Source organism: Vipera berus (assembly GCF_964194415.1).
Source record: "Vipera berus genome assembly, chromosome: 2".
NCBI lineage: Eukaryota > Metazoa > Chordata > Lepidosauria > Squamata > Viperidae > Vipera > Vipera berus.
This window is the reverse complement of record NC_138203.1, coordinates 15,371,397-15,389,563: the sequence shown is the minus strand read 5'-3', so window position 1 is coordinate 15,389,563 and position 18,167 is coordinate 15,371,397. Positions and strand designations below refer to the sequence as shown.

General features: G+C 43.0%; 1 protein-coding gene across 2 annotated transcripts in view; it reads right to left on the bottom strand.

Moving 5' to 3' along the window:
- WDR7 (WD repeat domain 7) overlaps window positions 1-18,167 on the bottom strand; it is a 242,885-nt gene that overhangs the window by 39,899 nt on the left and 184,819 nt on the right. For both annotated transcript variants that reach the window (XM_081317822.1, XM_081317821.1), the window contains one exon: window positions 9,627-9,726. In XM_081317822.1, coding sequence (XP_081173948.1) covers window positions 9,627-9,726 — 100 coding nt within the window. The remainder of the gene's footprint in view (window positions 1-9,626; window positions 9,727-18,167) is intronic.

The following is an 18,167-nucleotide window of genomic DNA, read 5'->3' as shown; positions in this document are numbered from 1 at the left end:
TTTTCATAAATGGTAGGAAAATGTCTCCAGGTTAAATTGTATTTATGAATGATAGTTGGCAGAATATGATTCTGATCCTTTTCACCTCATTTACAGTATATCAGGCTGGCCTGTATAGGCCCGAATATATCCATTTGTGATTGTAATTGTCCACATATTCCAGCAGCAAACTCAAAACCTTCGGAAGATTTCCAAGTAATTGCAAACTAAACAAAATATATAATACTTTCCATAGGTTCTAATTCATAATAAAAATACTGTATCGCCTTCTTCCCTTTTATCCTTGAAATTTCTTCAGGTATATCTCCTCCCTTCTTTGTGTGGTCCATCGTCTGTTACAGATACTAAAACCCATTGTAGTAATTTGTTTCACCTGCTTCATTATTACTGTAATATCCTTTCAGTTTCTCATTCAATGAGCAGCAATTTCTTACTTCCACCTTTGGTTGCTCTATCACTGTCATTCATGAAATCTGGAGCATGAGCGCTCAGGGCAAACCTTTTGTGGCATCACTAAAATGACCTCCTGGATCCTGGTTCGTGTGGAAATTAATATTTTTTTATAGATTTGCAAACATTCATATCCTGTGTCCTCTTCCAGTGATTGGTGGTTTTCAAAATATGACATAAAACATATTAGTAAAAATGTAACAATCATCCATAAAGAGCAAAAAAGTGCATTAAAAATAATAACTTTGTAAATGTATAAATAACTGCCAACAAATGCCTCTGAACATTCTCTTAAAGAAGACTTAACCTTGAGGGTCAAGCACATCCAAAGAAGTGGATTGAACCTCTAGGTTGCAGTCCCTGAGATTTAAGAGTGGGTACTTAGAACAAAGGTTGAATCTGCAAGAAGAAAGCAACACGAATGAAAGGAACAAAAGATTTCAGAGGTGATCACCAGCCTCTTGAATTGGACCCTGTGTAGTTCCCCTGCATTTTGCTACTACCAGTCAGCAAGCCAGCCATTACATTTTTTTGCTGGCTATAGGGCCTGACTTGCCTTCAAGTCACATCATACTCAGTTTTTAGGGAGATTCTCAATCATCCAGGTCATGAGAAGCAAAATGTTTTCAAGAAAAAAGACAAGAAAGTCTTTTGTAAAACCACCCTTGGGACATCAAACTCAATTGTCAAACTGAGGAGTTTAGTCATCATTTGGTGGACAAAATCGCTCAGATCCGGACCGGTTTGGACTCTGACTGGGCAGAGTCTGGAATGGAGGAATCAAGCGGTCTTGAGCATGTTACCTGGACTGAGTTCGACCCTGTTTCCCCCGATGACGTGGACAGGATCATGAGGAGACTGAGTTCCACCACCTGTTTACTGGATCCGTGCCCCTCCTGGCTGGTCTATGCGGCTCGGGAGGAGACACGAGGCTGGTTCCAGGCAGTAATATCTGCTTCCTTGAAGGAGGGTATCTTTCCCACCGCTTTGAAGAAGGCGGTGGTGAGGCCCCTCCTCAAGAAGCCTGCCCTGGACCCGGCTGTTTTAAATAACTATCGTCCGGTCTCCAACCTTCGCTTTTTGGCGAAGGTTGTTGAGAGTGTGGTGGCGCATCAGTTCCCTCTGTTCCTGGAGGAAACGGATTATCTTGACCCGTATCAATCGGGTTTCAGGCCCGGGTACAGCACGGAGACGGCATTGGTCGCACTGGTGAATGATCTCTGGCGGGCTCGGGACAGGGGATGCTCCTCTGTCCTAGTCCTTTTAGATCTCTCAGCGGCTTTCGATACCATCGACCATGGTATCCTACTGCGGCGTCTCAGGGGGTTAGGAGTGGGAGGCACTGTTTTACGGTAGTTCTCCTCCTACCTCCTGGGCCGCTCGCAGTCGGTGTTGATGGGAGGGCAGAGGTCTGCCCCGAAGTCTCTCATTTGTGGAGTCCCCCAGGGGTCGGTTCTCTCTCCCCTCCTGTTCAACATCTACATGAAACTGCTGGGCGAGCTCATTCGTGGTTTCGGGGTGGGGTATCATCAGTACGCTGATGATACCCAACTTTTTCTCTCCACCCCAAACCAACCCAGTGATGCACTCGACGTGATGTCCCGTTGCCTGGAAGCGGTCCAGGTTTGGATGGGGAGAAACAGGCTTCGTCTCAATCCTGCCAAGACTGAGTGGCTGTGCATACCAGCATCTCGGATAAACCAGGTTGTTCCACCACTAATGATGGGGGGTGAGGTGTTACCCCCCCGTCGATAGGGCTCGCAACATGGGCGTCCTCTTGGATTCACGGCTCAATTTTGAAGACCATATAGGAGCCGTGACCAGGGGGGCTTTTGCCCAGCTTCGTCTGGTGCGCCAGTTGCGGCCCTATCTGGACCGAGATGCCCTACGCAGTCACCCATGCGCTCGTGACCTCCCAGCTAGACTACTGCAACGCTCTCTACATGGGACTGCCCTTGAGGACCACTCGGAGGCTTCAACTAGTGCAGAATGCAGCTGCACGAGTTGTTATGGGAGTCTCCCGATACTCCCATGTAACACCTCTTCTCCGTGAGCTGCATTGGCTCCGGTTGCCCTCCGGGTGAGATTCAAGGTGCTGGTAATGACCTATAAAGCTCTAAATGGCTTGGGTCCGGATTACCTAAGGGAACACCTGCTGCCGGCATCAACTTCCCATCGTCCTGTGCGCTCCCACAGGGAGGGCCTTCTTAGGGTACCGCTGGTCAAGGAATGCTGGCGGGTTATTCCCAGGGGAAGGGCGTTCTGTGTGGGCGCGCCGGCCCTTTGGAACCAACTTCCCACGGAGCTTAGGACTGCCCCCGACCTGGTTTTTTGAGCTGTATGGCCCAGACTGAGGGGTTTTAATTATTTATTAATGGGGTTTTAGTTTAAATTCAGGGACTTAATTTAATCTTAGTTTTAATCAATTTTAACTTTGTATGCTATGTATTTTAAATTTTTCCCTGTAAACCGCCCTGAGTCCTACGGGAATAGGGCGGTATACAAGTTTTAATAATAATAATAATAATAATAATAATAATAATAATAATAATAATAATAATAATAATAATAATCTGAGAGATGACAATGTTTTCTGGTTTAACAATGGGTGCCACTGACAAACCTGCTTATTCTGGACAAATTCTTTCCTGGTCATGAATTGCATTTGCTGTTCTAGCAGGAGCCACCATTCTAGGAGAATTCCCAGATTGGCACCACCACTTTTGTGGGAAATGCTAGCACATCAAGAGCTACAGATGGAACATCCACCCAAAACACTTTTGAATCATTTCCATCTTGCTGGAATTCACTTACACTCTGTTTTCTCCCATAACTGAATTATGTCCCTCACAACCTTCAGGCATACACATTTAGGTATAAGTATACAGCATGACAAACTTTCATGCAGAGATGCATGCTCAACACATGAATGACAGCAATCACACATTCTAGATTTTGGATCAAGCATTATTAGGAACATTCTGCTATGGACATTGTTTCTATTAGTGTTAAGATCAAATAAAAACCTCTCCCCTGAATTCTTCCATTAAATCAAGCACAATATCAAAATCTCCACTAATCAACAAATTTACAAATACTTTCTGTATCTGTTAGTTCACTAGAGGCATCTTTTTTGAATGAGGGCATCTGCCATAAGTGACTACTGCACTGTTGATGCTTTTCCCTCATACTTCCACTTTTTCTAAGTTATCATTGAGATTCTGCACTATTTCTTGTCCCCTTTACTCATTCATCAAAGGAAGAACTTGGTAGAACTTTGTATTATTTCATCATGTTTTTTTTTAAATAGATGAAAAGCTACTTTTATTACAGGCTTTAATGTACTGCACCAATATTCTGTTGGTGGTAATTAAAAGATTATAGAATTACTATACCATGTTTATTCTGTCTAGTAATATATAGATAAAATATATCTAAAAAAAACACCCAAAGCACTCAACAGTGCTTAGAAATAACTGTCTACAGTGAAGTTTGCTTGAAAAAGAGGTATTTTTCCTTGCAACATATTCCTGTCACTGGAGAATCATCAACTACATGAAACTGAATTGTTCTCATAAATAGTATAGACACATCCTGTTGAACTAATTTAACAACAGATGCCATGTGAAACAAAATGTTGGTATTTTTAAACTACCAGTAGCTGCTGTTAATCCAGAGGATGCACACCAGAAGACTGCTTGAAAGGAGATAGAGCAGATATACAAGCATGTCTATTAAACAAAAGGCAAAGCAATCCAGAAGGAAGATTTTCTTGCTAGATTCAGCTCTTTCCCCCCTAATTAGGTATGTAAGAATAAATCTTTGACCTTTTTTACTCACTTTTAACTTTAGACAAATTTTGAAATGTGGAGCCATACTTTCTAGCACTAGTGGTCAAAGCAGATTCTATATGTCTACCCTGTGGATATCTTAGCAAATAAATTATTAAAAAGAGGGAGAACCAATGTAGAATCAAAATCGAGAACCAATGAAGAATTAAGAACATTTTTTGTTGGTAAGGAGAACAAAGCACAGAAAACAAAAGATGTACAAAATGTGAATGGAAAACTCCCATGAAAATACATCAGGTTTCTCTTTGAACACCAGGTAATATTATGCACATTTTGAGAAATAGGAATTTAAATTGCACCAATGAAACTCTACAATCTTTAAGTAATTGACTACTAATTGTTTAATTTAGGAAAAAGGAAGCTATCAATATCAGGGAGACTTATGAAATTAGTTGACATGTTAATGTTTGCTATATCTGAATATGAAACTGTATTTCAATATTTGCCAGCCCAATTGCATTTCTTTAAAAAGAAGAAATTCAAAAGACATAATTAGTTAAACTGTGAATACACTTCTCTAGGCTGTCCAGATTATGTTTTTGTTTTGGGAGGATCAGAGATCTATATTCTAAAACAAATGCAGCATTCATTCAGTTCGTTAGTTAATTTAAGAAATTAGCGAAACAAAGAAAATGTACTGAAGATTAAAGCTGTAGTTTTAAACAAAGCTGAAATTGAGGTTATGTACCATGCACCAAATATAATTAATAATTAGGCAATAACCATTGCAGGTGCAAGAGTCCAAACTTGGTTTAGATAGATACAGACATGTGAAGATTAAAATGCCTAGAAAACAGTGGGAAAAATAAGCCCTAGGACTTTCTTGAATCATGGTTCCCAGCAATGTGATAATGTCAGCACATGTCTCATAAGATTAGGTACCTTTTCTGTTCCTGCATTTGTGGAAAGCCCTGAAGAGTTTTGACCCAATTAACAACCTTTACAACCCATTCTCAAATATGATTACTCAGAGGTTTTAGTAAATGTTTTCGTAATTGCACTTTCGGTAACGACTATTACAGATCTCTTTAGTGACTTTCAATATTAAGGATGGAAAAATCTCAATAAATGGTTCCCAAACAGCCATTAGCAGATATTTAATTTAATTTAATTTAATATTTGCATTTGTATACCGCCCTTTCCCTGAGGACTCAGGGCGGTTTACAGGGAATTAAAAATCAAAACATACAAAAGTTAAAACCAATTAAAAAGCATTAAATTCACCCTGTACATTAAAACCCCAGTTAAAATTTTCTCCTCAGCCTGGGCCCGAGAGCTCAAAGAGCCAGGTCTTCAGGCCCCGGCGGAATGATCGGAGGTCGGGAGCAGTCCTCAACTCTACCGGCAGCTGGTTCCAGAGGGCAGGCGCTCCCACTGAGAAGGCCCTATCCCTGGGTGTCACCCGCCGGCAATCTCTCACCGGCGGAACCCTGAGCAGACCCTCCCTGTGAGAGCGCACTGGGCGAAGGGCGTTTGATGCCGGCAGCAGGTGTTCCCTCAAATAACCCGGACCCAGGCCATGTAGGGCTTTATAGGTGATAACCAGCACCTTGAATTTCACCCGGAGGGCAACCGGAAGCCAATGCAGCTCGCGGAGTAGAGGTGTTACATGGGAGTATCGGGAAACCCCCATTACAACTCGCGCGGCCGCATTCTGCACCAGTTGAAGCCTCCGAGTGGTCTTCAAGGGCAGCCCCATGTAGAGAGCGTTACAGTAGTCCAAACGGGAGGTCACAAGCGCATGAGTGACTGTGCGTAGGGCGTCTCGGTCCAGATAGGGACGCAACTGGCGCACCAGGCGAACCTGTGCAAAAGCCCCCCTGGTCACGGCTCCTATGTGATCTTCAAAATTGAGCCGTGAATCCAGGAGGACACCCAAGTTGCGAGCCCTATCAACGGGGGGTAACACCTCACCCCCCATCGTTAAAGGTGGAATAACGTGGTTAACCCGAGACGCCGATATGCACAGCCACTCAGTCTTGGCGGGATTGAGACGAAGCCTGTTTCTCCCCATCCAGACCTGAACCGCCTCCAGGCACCGGGACATCACGGAGAGGGCATCACTGGGTTGGTTCGGGGTGGAAAGAAAAAGTTGGGTATCATCAGCGTACTGGTGATACCCCACCCCAAAACCACGAATGATCTCGCCCAGCGGCTTCATGTAGATGTTGAACAGGAGGGGCGAGAGAACCGACCCCTGAGGGACTCCACAAATGAGAGACCTCGGGGCGGATCTCTGCCCTCCTGTCAACACCGACTGCGAGCGGCCCTGGAGGTAGGAGGAGAACCACCGTAGGACGGTGCCTCCCACTCCCAACCCCCTGAGACGCCGCAGCAGGATACCATGGTCGATGGTATCGAAGGCCGCTGAGAGATCTAATAGGACCAGGACAGAGGAGCAACCCCTGTCCCTAGCCCTCCAGAGATCATTCACCAGCGCGACCAATGCCGTCTCCGTGCTGTGTCCGGGCCTGAAGCCCGATTGGTACGGGTCCAGATAATCAGTTTCCTCCAGGAACAGAGGGAGCTGATGCGCCACCACACTCTCAACAACCTTCGCCAGGAAGCGAAGGTTGGAGACTGGACGATAGTTGTTTAAAACAGCCGGGTCCAAAGCAGGCTTCTTGAGGAGGGGTCTCACCACCGCCTCCTTCAAGGCGGCAGGGAAGACACCCTCCTTCAAAGAAGCAGTTATTACTGCATGGAACCAGCCTCGTGTTCCCTCCCGAGCCGCATAAGCTAGCCAGGAGGGGCACGGATCCAACAAACAGGTGGTGGAGCTCAGTCTCCCCATGATCCTGTCCACATCATCAGGGGAAACAGGGTCGAACTCAGTCCAGATAACGTGCTCAAGACCGCCTGATTCCTCCACATCAGACTCTGCCCAGTCAGAGTCCAAGCCGGTCCGGATCCGAGCGATTTTGTCCGTCAGATGATGACTAAACTCCTCGGCTCGTCCCTGCAAGGGATCCTCCCTCACCTCCTGGTTAAGGAGGGAGCGAGTCACCCTAAACAGGGCGGCCGGGCGATTATCTGCGGACGCGATAAGGGCGGCAAAGTAGTTAGACTTCGCCGTCCTTATCGCCGCAAGATAAGACCTTATGAAGGTTCTTAACTGCAATCGGTCGGATTCGGATCGGCTGGATCTCCAACCGCTCTCTAGACCTCGTCTCCGACGCTTCATCTCCCGGAGCTCCACAGAGAACCATGGGGCCCAACGGGATCTGCGTCGGGTCAGAGGTCGCATGGGTACAACGCAGTCGAGTGCCCTGGTGGCTGCCGTTTCCCAGGCCTCCACCAGGGCATCGACTGGGCTGTGGGTAAGGGTGATAGGTATAGGCCCAAGCGCCCTCTGGAACCGATCTGGGTCCATTAGGCGCCTGGGGCGGAACCACCTGGTCGGCTCCGCCGCCCAGCGGCGGGGGATGGCATGACGGAAAACTAGCCTCAGGAGGTAATGGTCTGACCATGACAGAGGGGTGATGGACGGAGAACCCCCTCCCAGATCATCCAACCACTGTCCAGACAGAAACACCAGGTCAAGAGTGTGACCCCCCTCATGAGTCGGGCCCTCAATAACCTGGGTCAGGCCCATGGCTGTCATGGAAGCCATGAACTCCCGAGCTAACTCCGACGACCCTCCCAGTGATGGCAGGTTGAAGTCACCCAGGACTACGAGCCTGGGGAACTCCACCGCCAACCCTGAGAGGGTGTCGAGCAGCTCGGGCAGGGCTGTTGCCACACAGCTGGGCGCCAGGTATGTAAGCAACAAGCCCAACTGAACCCGAGGACCACACCTCAAGAGGAGGGTCTCACTCCCGGCCATCTGGACAATGGTGGCCTCCCGGGGACACAATGTCTCCCGAATAACCACTGCCACCCCACCACCCCTGCCCTGAGCCCGTGGCTGGTGCAGCACCCAGAAACCCGGCGGGCATAACTCGGTGAGAGGCACCCCTCCCTCCGAGCCCAGCCAAGTTTCCGTGATGCACGCTAGATCCGCACATTCCTCCTCAATCCGATCACGGATGAGGGGAGCTTTATTAACTACGGATCTAGCGTTAAAATAGACCAGCCTGAGCTCAGGGGCCTGATCACCCTCATCCCCGGGTAAGAGGGTGCTAACCGGAGGGTCGGAGCGCGCCACCGCTCGAAGATAGCGGGGGCGCGATCCCAGATGTTGATATGACCCTCCTCGCAAACACCTGCTGCCATACCCTATCGCCGTGGGGATTCGATACCCCACCCCCACATTCCCAGCGCCAGCAGCCACCTCCCCCAACCCCGTCCCACCAGGACCTCTAACAGGACCAGACTGAGTGCCGGTTACAAGTTCCCTCCCCATCCCCCCCTCCCTCCCCCTCCCTAACCTCCTAAAATAACCGGCTAAAAATCTGATCAGGGGCCTCTTAGCGCGTCTTAACTCGAGGCCCCTATCCAAGCCCAACCACCTCTCGGAGTCCCAAGGCTTGGGCCCGTCATTAAGGGGAGTATGAAAACAGGCGACAGGTCGCGCCCATGAGGCAGGAACCGCCCTAAGGGCATACAAGTCCGCTTCGGAATAACGATGGATCATATAGCACTCAGTTAGTCTCTTGGGGCCGATGTTGAAAATATGGCCAAAGGATTGTTCATTGATGGTACGAAGATGGAAAAAGAACAGGTCCAGTGGGCATATCTCTCAATCTGCAAAGCCATCTCGGCTCTCACCCGAGATGGAGTTCCAAGGGACAACCTCAGCCGTCCTCTCACTCCGGCTGAGGAGTCTAGCTGGAACAGAGAGAGAAAAGGGGAGTCCTAAGCCAGGCCCACCCCAACTGGTCTCCCACACCAGAGAGGAGGTCACTGACCAGTCCAGAACCGTCCTCCCACCACGGTTCGGTCCCGTCCACACTGGATTATCCATAGGGGGATCTTAGTTCCCATCAGGTATGGAGCTAGCCGTAATGCCTGCCTGTCAACAAAAGAAGTAAGAAACAGGCAGGCCAGGCCTCTGTCAATCCTCACAACGCCAGCCCGCACCGCCAGATATGCGACACAAAAACTGATATAGGGAAAACTGAGGCACTATGTGAGAAGTTTGTGGGGTGTGCGTGTGTTTGTGTGTTGGACAGCTATTATTAACCCATCTGTGCTCACCATTCAGTTACAGCAAACAAAAACAGTGAAACTGTATATACATTGAGTCCTTCATTAAACTATTGATTCCCCTTAGCATTATCCATAACATTCCAGCGACTCAGCATGTCAACTGGTGCAGAGCGACTCTCTTCCCTTTCAATACTTCTGCAGTTTACAGAGACAGGATCACTATGATTTATTTACCTGACATTTTCCAGTCCGGATGTCATAGAGGGCCACTGAACCATGGCGAGATCCAACTGCTATTCGATGACTCCGCTCATAATAGCTGACCATGTAGAACCTGAATTGAACATCAGAGCAAGGAAAAAGTCAGATCTGATCGCACTGTAGGCAAGATTAAAATGGCGGGATTGGGGTTTGTTTTTTGTTTGTTTTACCAGGTTTAGGTAGGTAAAAGCAGTTCTAAAACCAACTTCTTATTTTGCAGCGCATCACACAGCCATGGCGCCTTCTCCCTCTCCTTTCCCAGAACCCTTTGCCAAGCATCTGCTCAGCTTCTTGATAGGAACTCAAACATCTTAACCCAAATAAATTATAAGACCAGCTTCTCTGATCTTCCCTATATTAAATACAGCACGACCAACAACCATTGATAATTTTGAGACTCATGCTCTAGATTTTAACCATGTGTATTTCCACCCAGGTTCACAAATATTTTTCTTGATTTATTTGTAAGATTTTTTAGTCTTCTTTTGGCACAAATGCAGGAAGGCCAACAGTAAAACAAATATAAAATAGTTAAAACTGGTAAGAAAAGAAGAGTTAAAAATCACACCAAGCTCTCTAATTTAAATCGTCCTTTTGTTCAGTTGCTTTCTTGCCTAGGTAGATATTGCTATTTCTTTGCATGATATATGTACATGCCATTTATTTTATTGACTTTATTATGCACTGTACTCTTCATCACAGTAGACAGCAGCTTCAGCAAGAAAGCCTGGTCTCTTTTCTCCATTTTTCCAAGGGAAAATCTTTCTTGTCCCTTTCCTTTTCCCACTACATAACTCCACACTTTAAGGAAAATATAGCAGCTCTCCTGATCTGTCTAGCTCCAATTTCTGCCACAGCCCTCTCATATAAATTCAGATTACTCCTTCCTTTTATCTTTTATTCATACAGTGTTATATACGACCAGATGTCTGCAAGGAATATAAATCCTTCCATCCTCCACCATTTAGTCAAAACTGAAGAAGCTTCTTGCATGAGAAGCAAAATGTCTTCAGGGAAAAACAAAGTCCATTTGCCTTTTGAAAAAGCATCTTTGGGACAGTCATGATCTGGATGACTGAGAATCTCCATAGACATTCAGTGTTTTATACTGCTTAGCTAGCACTCTCTATTCCACTGATAACTTATATCGATTACTAATTGAATATTTGGGCTGGTATTCCATTTCCCTTCTCCAACACATATTAGCTTGGTGATCTGAAGCATCCATACCCTCTTCTCTCACATACTGTAGGCTGATAAGTTCATCCCTGCAGCACAAACTATGAGGCAACAGCCCAGCCAGCCCCACAGTGACCAAGTCTATGAAGTAGCACTTTGGTGCTAGAATTTTGCAAGCCCATTAAGGCCCATATGCATTCTCAAGTGTGGTGCAGAGGTAAATACAGGTAGTCCTCAATTTACAACCACAAATGAGCCCAAAAGTTCTGTTGCTAAATAAGAAATTTCTTAAGTGAGTTTTGCCCCGTTTTAGGAGCTTTCTTGCCACAGTTGTTAAGTGAATCACTGCACTTATTAAATTAGTAACACAGTTGTTAACTGATTCTGGTTTCCCCATTGACTTTTCTTGTCAGAAGGTTGCAAAAAGGTGATCACATGACCCCAGGACCCTGCAACCGTCATAAATATGAGTCAGTTGCCAAGCATCTGAATTTTGATTGCCTAAACAGGGAATGCTGTAACAGTTGTAAATGTGAAAAATGGTTATAAGTCACTTTTTTCAGTGATGTTGTAACTTTGAATGGTCATTAAATGAACTGTTGTAAATGGAGGACTACCTGTATCTTGGATCAGGACTATAGAGGCTTAGATTTTAATCTGCTTTTAACCATGGACATTCACAGGGTGGCTCTGGGCCTGGGAACTTCTGTCAGCCCATCCTCCCCGCTGTGGCAGGGGAAAGGAAAAGAAATCCTACATGTGCCTCCTTCAGGTCCTTGAGGAAAGGGTGATATAAATCTAACTAACCAACCGGTAATTACATTAAATAAAATTACTGCTATGGCGAAGCGGGCATTGTGCATTAATCAATGTATCAGTACCGTTACATGGAGACAGCTTTCAAATTAATGACATTAAATATGGTACCTTTTCTGTGAATTTCTGCACAAACATTTTTATTGTTAATATAGTTACAGGAGGAAAACTGTCATGTAGCACAATTTAAGAGGCAGTTGAAAGCTTTTGACCTTCCCTTGTACAGAAGAAAAGGATCTTCTTTAATTTGAAAACAGAGAGGGATTTCAAATAGGTCAACCATAAAGGATTAGAATACTGGGCCAAATGGAAACCTGGGAAAATGGACATAGGAGAAGTGTCTGCAGCAAATGAACTAGGTGAGGCCATACATGGATGAAATAAAGATGATAATATTTTTCTTTATTGGATAGCGCTAGATCTTCAATATGATACTTGAATTTATCTGTTTTACCATCTGCTAGAGTTATACTAGCAGATGGTAGTATTCGAAAGCACGTAAAAATGCAAGTAGAAAAATAGGGACCACTACAGTGGGAAGGTAACAGCGTTCTGTGCGCCTTGGGCGTCTAGTCATGCCGGCCACATGACCACGGAGACGTCCTCGGACAAGCGCTGGCTCTTCGGCTTTGAAACGGAGATGAGCACCGGCCCCTAGAGTTGGAAACGACTAGCACGCATGTGCGGGGGAACCTTTACCTTTTACCTTTACCTAGAGTTATATTGGATGGAAATAATAATAATAATAATAATAATAATAATAATAATAATAATAATAATAATAATAATAATAATAATAATAATAATAATAATAATAATAATAATAATAATAATAATTCCACCACGACCTGGCCATTGAAACGGCGCGATTATGGAGGAAACATGTAACAGTGATACCCATTGTCATCGGGGCGCTGGGAACTATGTCCAAAAACTTTGCAAAATACATCAAGAAATTGCAGCTTCCTGCAATAACTCCAGCAAAGCTACAAAAAACTGCGCTACTCGGAACATCTTACATTTTAAGGAGATACCTAGGATGCGGGCAGCAACCCGTGTCAACCATTAGTGCCAGTCAATTTGAGTGTTCAGTTGACTGAGTTTCATGTTTTATGAATAAAAGTTTTATAATAACAACAACAACAACAACAACAACAACAACAATAATAATAATAATAATAATAATAATAATAATAATAATAATAATAATAATAATAATAATAATAATAATAATAATAGCTGGAAGGGACCTTGGAAGTCATCTAATCCAACCCCCTGCTCAGGCAGGAAACCCTATACCATTTCATACAAATGGCTGTCACCTACTCAGGAATAACTACTGGCATTTATTGGGTCCTTATCCTTGTTGCAAAAAAAAAAAAAATATCTGAGAAATGTTCAGTCTCATTAACTCTAATGAGTTAATAGTACCCTTAAAACAAGAATGCTAAAAATATCAGTTATCAATCGACTCTTTTGTACATTATGAGTGAATGATAAAGATTATTTGAATTGATTTCAGATTGTATGAATGTATGTATGAATAAATAATTAATAAATAAATAAAAATTTTACTCTGATTTTGATGCTGAAATGTCCTAGTCCCCTCACAACCCAGTGTGAACAAATTTGTTTTCAGGATTAATCTGTTGAGGGATTCTGTTATAACGGTACAACTTAAGCAAGCAGGATATGGCCAGATCCAAAAGTGAATGTAATCCTCATTTGTTCTCTATTTTCTCTCTATCTAATAAATAGATTTTTAGAACACGTCTAGGCGCTCTTACTATATTTCTCAAATGTCAAGTTGTCCTTGCATGGGGCTTCAAGCAAGGCAAGGCTGCATGAAATTAGCCCAAGGGCTACAAAATAGCACTCTTAATTAAGTCAACCTTGCTATCTATAATATTATCACAAAACATTTAATTTATCAGTTTAACTATCTGAAACTGTTAAAAATTACCTTAGAAATACCTTAATGCATTTGTGATATTGCAGACAGTCCAATTTGTGCTCCCAAAAAGATCTACAAACTATTTTGAAATTAAGATGCATTCATCATACAAGCTTTTCAAAAAGGAAATGAAGTCTGGTGGTTATGGAAAACTCCAAATCTTAGACATGTGATACACCTAAAATACACTGAGTTTGATTTAGCTCACTTTGTAGCATAATCATAAAATACTCCTCTGCACTAAAGTGGTAAGCTTAATAATTAAAACTTTTGCTCTATTCTGCTCTATTCAAATTTCTGAAATTCTGAATCGAGGTTGTAAAATCATTTTGTTTTGTTTTTTAAAGAAACATAAATGACATCCTCACCATGTACTATTCACAAAATAAAAAAGGGAGACAAAAAAGGGGATAAAATACTATTAGCAATTGCTTAGGCCTGAATAATATACATATCTTCAATATAACACCAATATGATTTTCTTTTCATACTAAATTTTACTTTTGGGCCTTTTCATAGACCTGAAAATCTATACAAATCCTGGTTCCTAAGTTGCCTCTGGATGAGTGGCACACCAATCTTATACCGGTAATTGGTGGCACACCAATAACAACGTCTACACATCTTTGTTTACAAATATTGTCAGATCAGCATTCTTATTTATATTCTTTTCTGAATTCTTTGCTCATCATACACATTCTCAGTATTTGCAATTTGTCTTCTGAACCATGAGAATTTCTTCTTTCTCTCATTTTCAGTGTACTGCCAGTGTTGGTGGAACTGTGATTTTCTCCTAGATAGATCATTGATTAGGATATTGTTTTCTGCTTGACTGTCTGGTGTTAAAAACTCAGCTTATCTGGGTGTGGGCTATTGGAGAGGATGTATTCTTTTTGTTTCCTTCTTGTTTTTTTACTGTCTCGGTGGCTCAGTGGGTTAGGACGCTGAGCTTGTCGATCAGAAGGTCGGCAGTTTGGCGCGTCAAATCCTGAGTGCTGCGTAACAGAGTGAGCGCCTGTTACTCATCCCAGCTTCTGCCACCCTAGCAGTTCGAAAGCACGTAAAAATGCAAGTAGAAAAATAGGGACCACTCTGGTGGTAAGGTAACGGCATTCCGTGCGCCTTTGGCGTCTAGTCATGCCGGCCACATGACCACGGAGACGTCCTCGGACAAGCGCTGGCTCTTCGGCTTTGAAACGGAGATGAGCACCGGCCCCTAGAGTTGGAAACGACTAGCACGCATGTGCGGGGGAACCTTTACCTTTTTTACCTTGAATGATGTGTAAATGTAATCTACCTCTAAGTGCCTATTAATGGCTGATTTGTCTGAATGCCAAGCTTCCAGGAATTCCCTGGTGTTTTGGGATTTAGGATTTAGGTTTAGGATACTCACAGTTTCCCTGTTGAAACTGTGGTCGAGTCCATGTAGTGTGACATTAGGGAGTTTTCATCATGTCTTCTGACTGCTAGTTTGGTATTCATGAATGCACTCTGCTCGTCTTCTGCTGTCCTACATAATGGCTGTTATAGTCCTTGGAATGTATGTTGTAGATGAGTCCTCTTTTTACTTCTTGGGCTGATGGTCTTTTGATTTACTTAAGATGTTTTGGAGGGCTTTAGTTGGCTTGTGCGCTACGGTGATGCCATGTAGCTGTAATAGTCCATTGTTTCTGAGATGTTTCTGGTGTGTGTTACTGACATCCTTTTCATAGTTTTGTGTTGGTTGTGCTGTAGTGGGACAAGTGGTCAGACACATTTTGATAAAGTTACGTGGATATTCATTTTTTGGAAGATACTATATAGGCAATCTGTTTTTTTTTTACTGATGTTCTGGGATGCTGCAATGCATTTGAAAATTCATCTGAATATTTTTAGTATTGGGGTGGTGTTTATTGGGATATAAGTTTCTTTGTCCTCCATTAAATCCTTGGCTTTTGCATGTATTGTGTTCTGTTCATGATGACTGTGGTTCAGCCTTTGTCTGCTAAGAGGATGGTGATGGTCCTTCTTTAGGTTTTTGGGGGCTGTTCTACTTTGAGTTAGTTCTGATTCTGTGTTCTTCTGGTCTCTGGTATGACTCTTTATGTTTCCCTGGGTCTTGATTTTGCTAAATGATCTTGCTGAATTAAAGCTCATATAATCCCTAGGAGCTTCTACTATCTTTTAACATTTTCAAAATGTCAAAAGCTACATTACCCTATGCCTAACCCAATTATTGCTTCTATTATTTCACTGTTACAGCTTGTAGGATTTCCGTCTGGCATTTTAATGAGCGCCTACAATTGACTGCAATATTAAACAGCAGAGGATAAGACCGCACAGATACATGCAAAATGGCTCAAGAAAGCCAAAATGCATAGGAATGTTTGTAAACTGGCCAATTGCAAATGTGTTGAAATGCAGTTCTCATAAACTATAGGCTGCTGGTTTGCTGGCCATGGTGACTGTGGGGATTATGGGACTTGAAATCTCATGTCTTTACATAACATCTGTAGCTGCCCTATTATTTGTTCTCTTTTTCTGAATTTGTAAACAACTAAATAGAAGTAGTAGGTATGCATTCAGATTCACAGAACGCTGTTGTTTAACTCTGCACCACACAGAGGTCATGGTCATGCCAGCTTCTGTTGGTTCAGTGATCCACTGAAATGTAATTTGACTAGGGATGCCTAATCTCGGCATGCGGTATAGAAAGTCCTTGACCTACAACTATAATTGAGTCTAAAATTTCCATTGCTAAGCAAGACAGTTAAAGGAGTTTTGCCCATTTTGTTGTTAAGTGAATCACTGCAGTTATTAAACTAGTAAGACAGCTGTTAAGTCAATCTGGCTTCCCCATTGATTTTGCTTGTCAGAAGGTTGCAAAAGGGGATCACATGACCCCGGGACACCTCAATCCCATCATAAATACGAGCCAGTTGCCAAGCATCCAAATTTTTATCACATGACCATGGGAATGGTGCAACGGTTGTTAAATGGGAAAAAAATGTCATAAGTCACTTTTTTCAGTGCCATTGTAATTTTGACTGGCTGTAAGTTGAGGACCATCTGTAATATTGGGATATTTGGCAGGAGGGGGAGTTAGATACAGAAGTAGTGGCAGCTTGTGGTTCTGAGTCCCACATTCTTTTATAACCTGTGTGCCTTTGTGTTAATCTTGACGCTTGTGGTGAAGCAACATTCTGGAAAATGATTCACATCAGAACAAAACAAATGTTGAAAGTTGAATTATCGTTTCAACATGTAATATTTGTATTAAATTTAAACTGGGAGACTGTTTGTTCTGGTCCTGCCTTAGGCATGAAGGCTACTGGGTAACTCTGGACCAGCTGCTTTCTCTCTGCCCTAGGGGAAGGTGAAGGCAAACAAGTTATGAAAACATTGCCAACAAAATTGCAGTGACTAGATTAGGCAGTCGTCAGAAGTCAAGATTAACACTAAGGCACAAACAATAAAACAAAACAAATCCCTAAGATATACTGAATTAGCTTTCTACATCCTAACTACTGCTAGGAGGACATACACTCTTTTACTAGAAAAGCTTTTTGATCTCCACATTGGAAGAATGCCTATACAGATATTGAGATATCCGCATAGATACATAGAATAACTTCGCATTTTAAAAGTAAATCTGATACAGAATTTAATTGAATTTAGAAACCATTCCTAGACTGCAAATTAACATATGGATTAGTACTAAGGCACAAACAATTTGTACTAAGGCACAAACAATGGATTTGTACTAAGGCACAAACAATTTGTACTAAGGCACAAACAATAAAACAAAACAAATCCCTAAGATATACTGAATTAGCTTTCTACATCCTAACTACTGCTAGGAGGACATACACTCTTTTACTAGAAAAGCTTTTTGATCTCCACATTGGAAGAATGCCTATACAGATATCGAGATATCCGCATAGCTACCTAGAATAACTTCGCATTTTAAAAGTAAATCTGATACAGAATTTAATTGAATTTAGAAACCATTCCTAGACTGCAAATTAACATATGGATTTGTACTGCCCACAGCTCAAAATTTAGTTTCTTCACGTTTAGAGTCTGTGCTTCAATTTTATAGGATTTTCAAATCAGAATAGGCTTTTAGTAATATGGACAGAACTTTCCAATTTCTCTCAGTGATTAATACCTTTTTGATCATGGTTGCTGATATTCATGCTTTAATGTTTAATACTGATTTTTTTTAGTCTTTGAAATGATATATTCAATTACTCTTAATTAACTAATGATATATTAGAAAACAAAACCTTCCATTACATTTGTAAATCCCTTATGTATTTGTATATTGTTCATTTGAACCTTTTTCTTCCTCCTTTTCCTTTGTTTGTTTTGTAGGATTTTTATATTATACTAGCCAACCTGCGATGTGTGGGCTCATTTTTCTTTCTACACCTAAGTTCACATTGTCTCCCCTTCCCTTCATGACTCTCAGGAGAGCCCCAGGAACCACCTCCTTCTCCTGCTTGGCTGACCCACAGAACTGCCCGTCACTTTGCTGGGGGGAGGGAGAACGATGGGAGATCCAGACTGCGAGGAAAACGGCA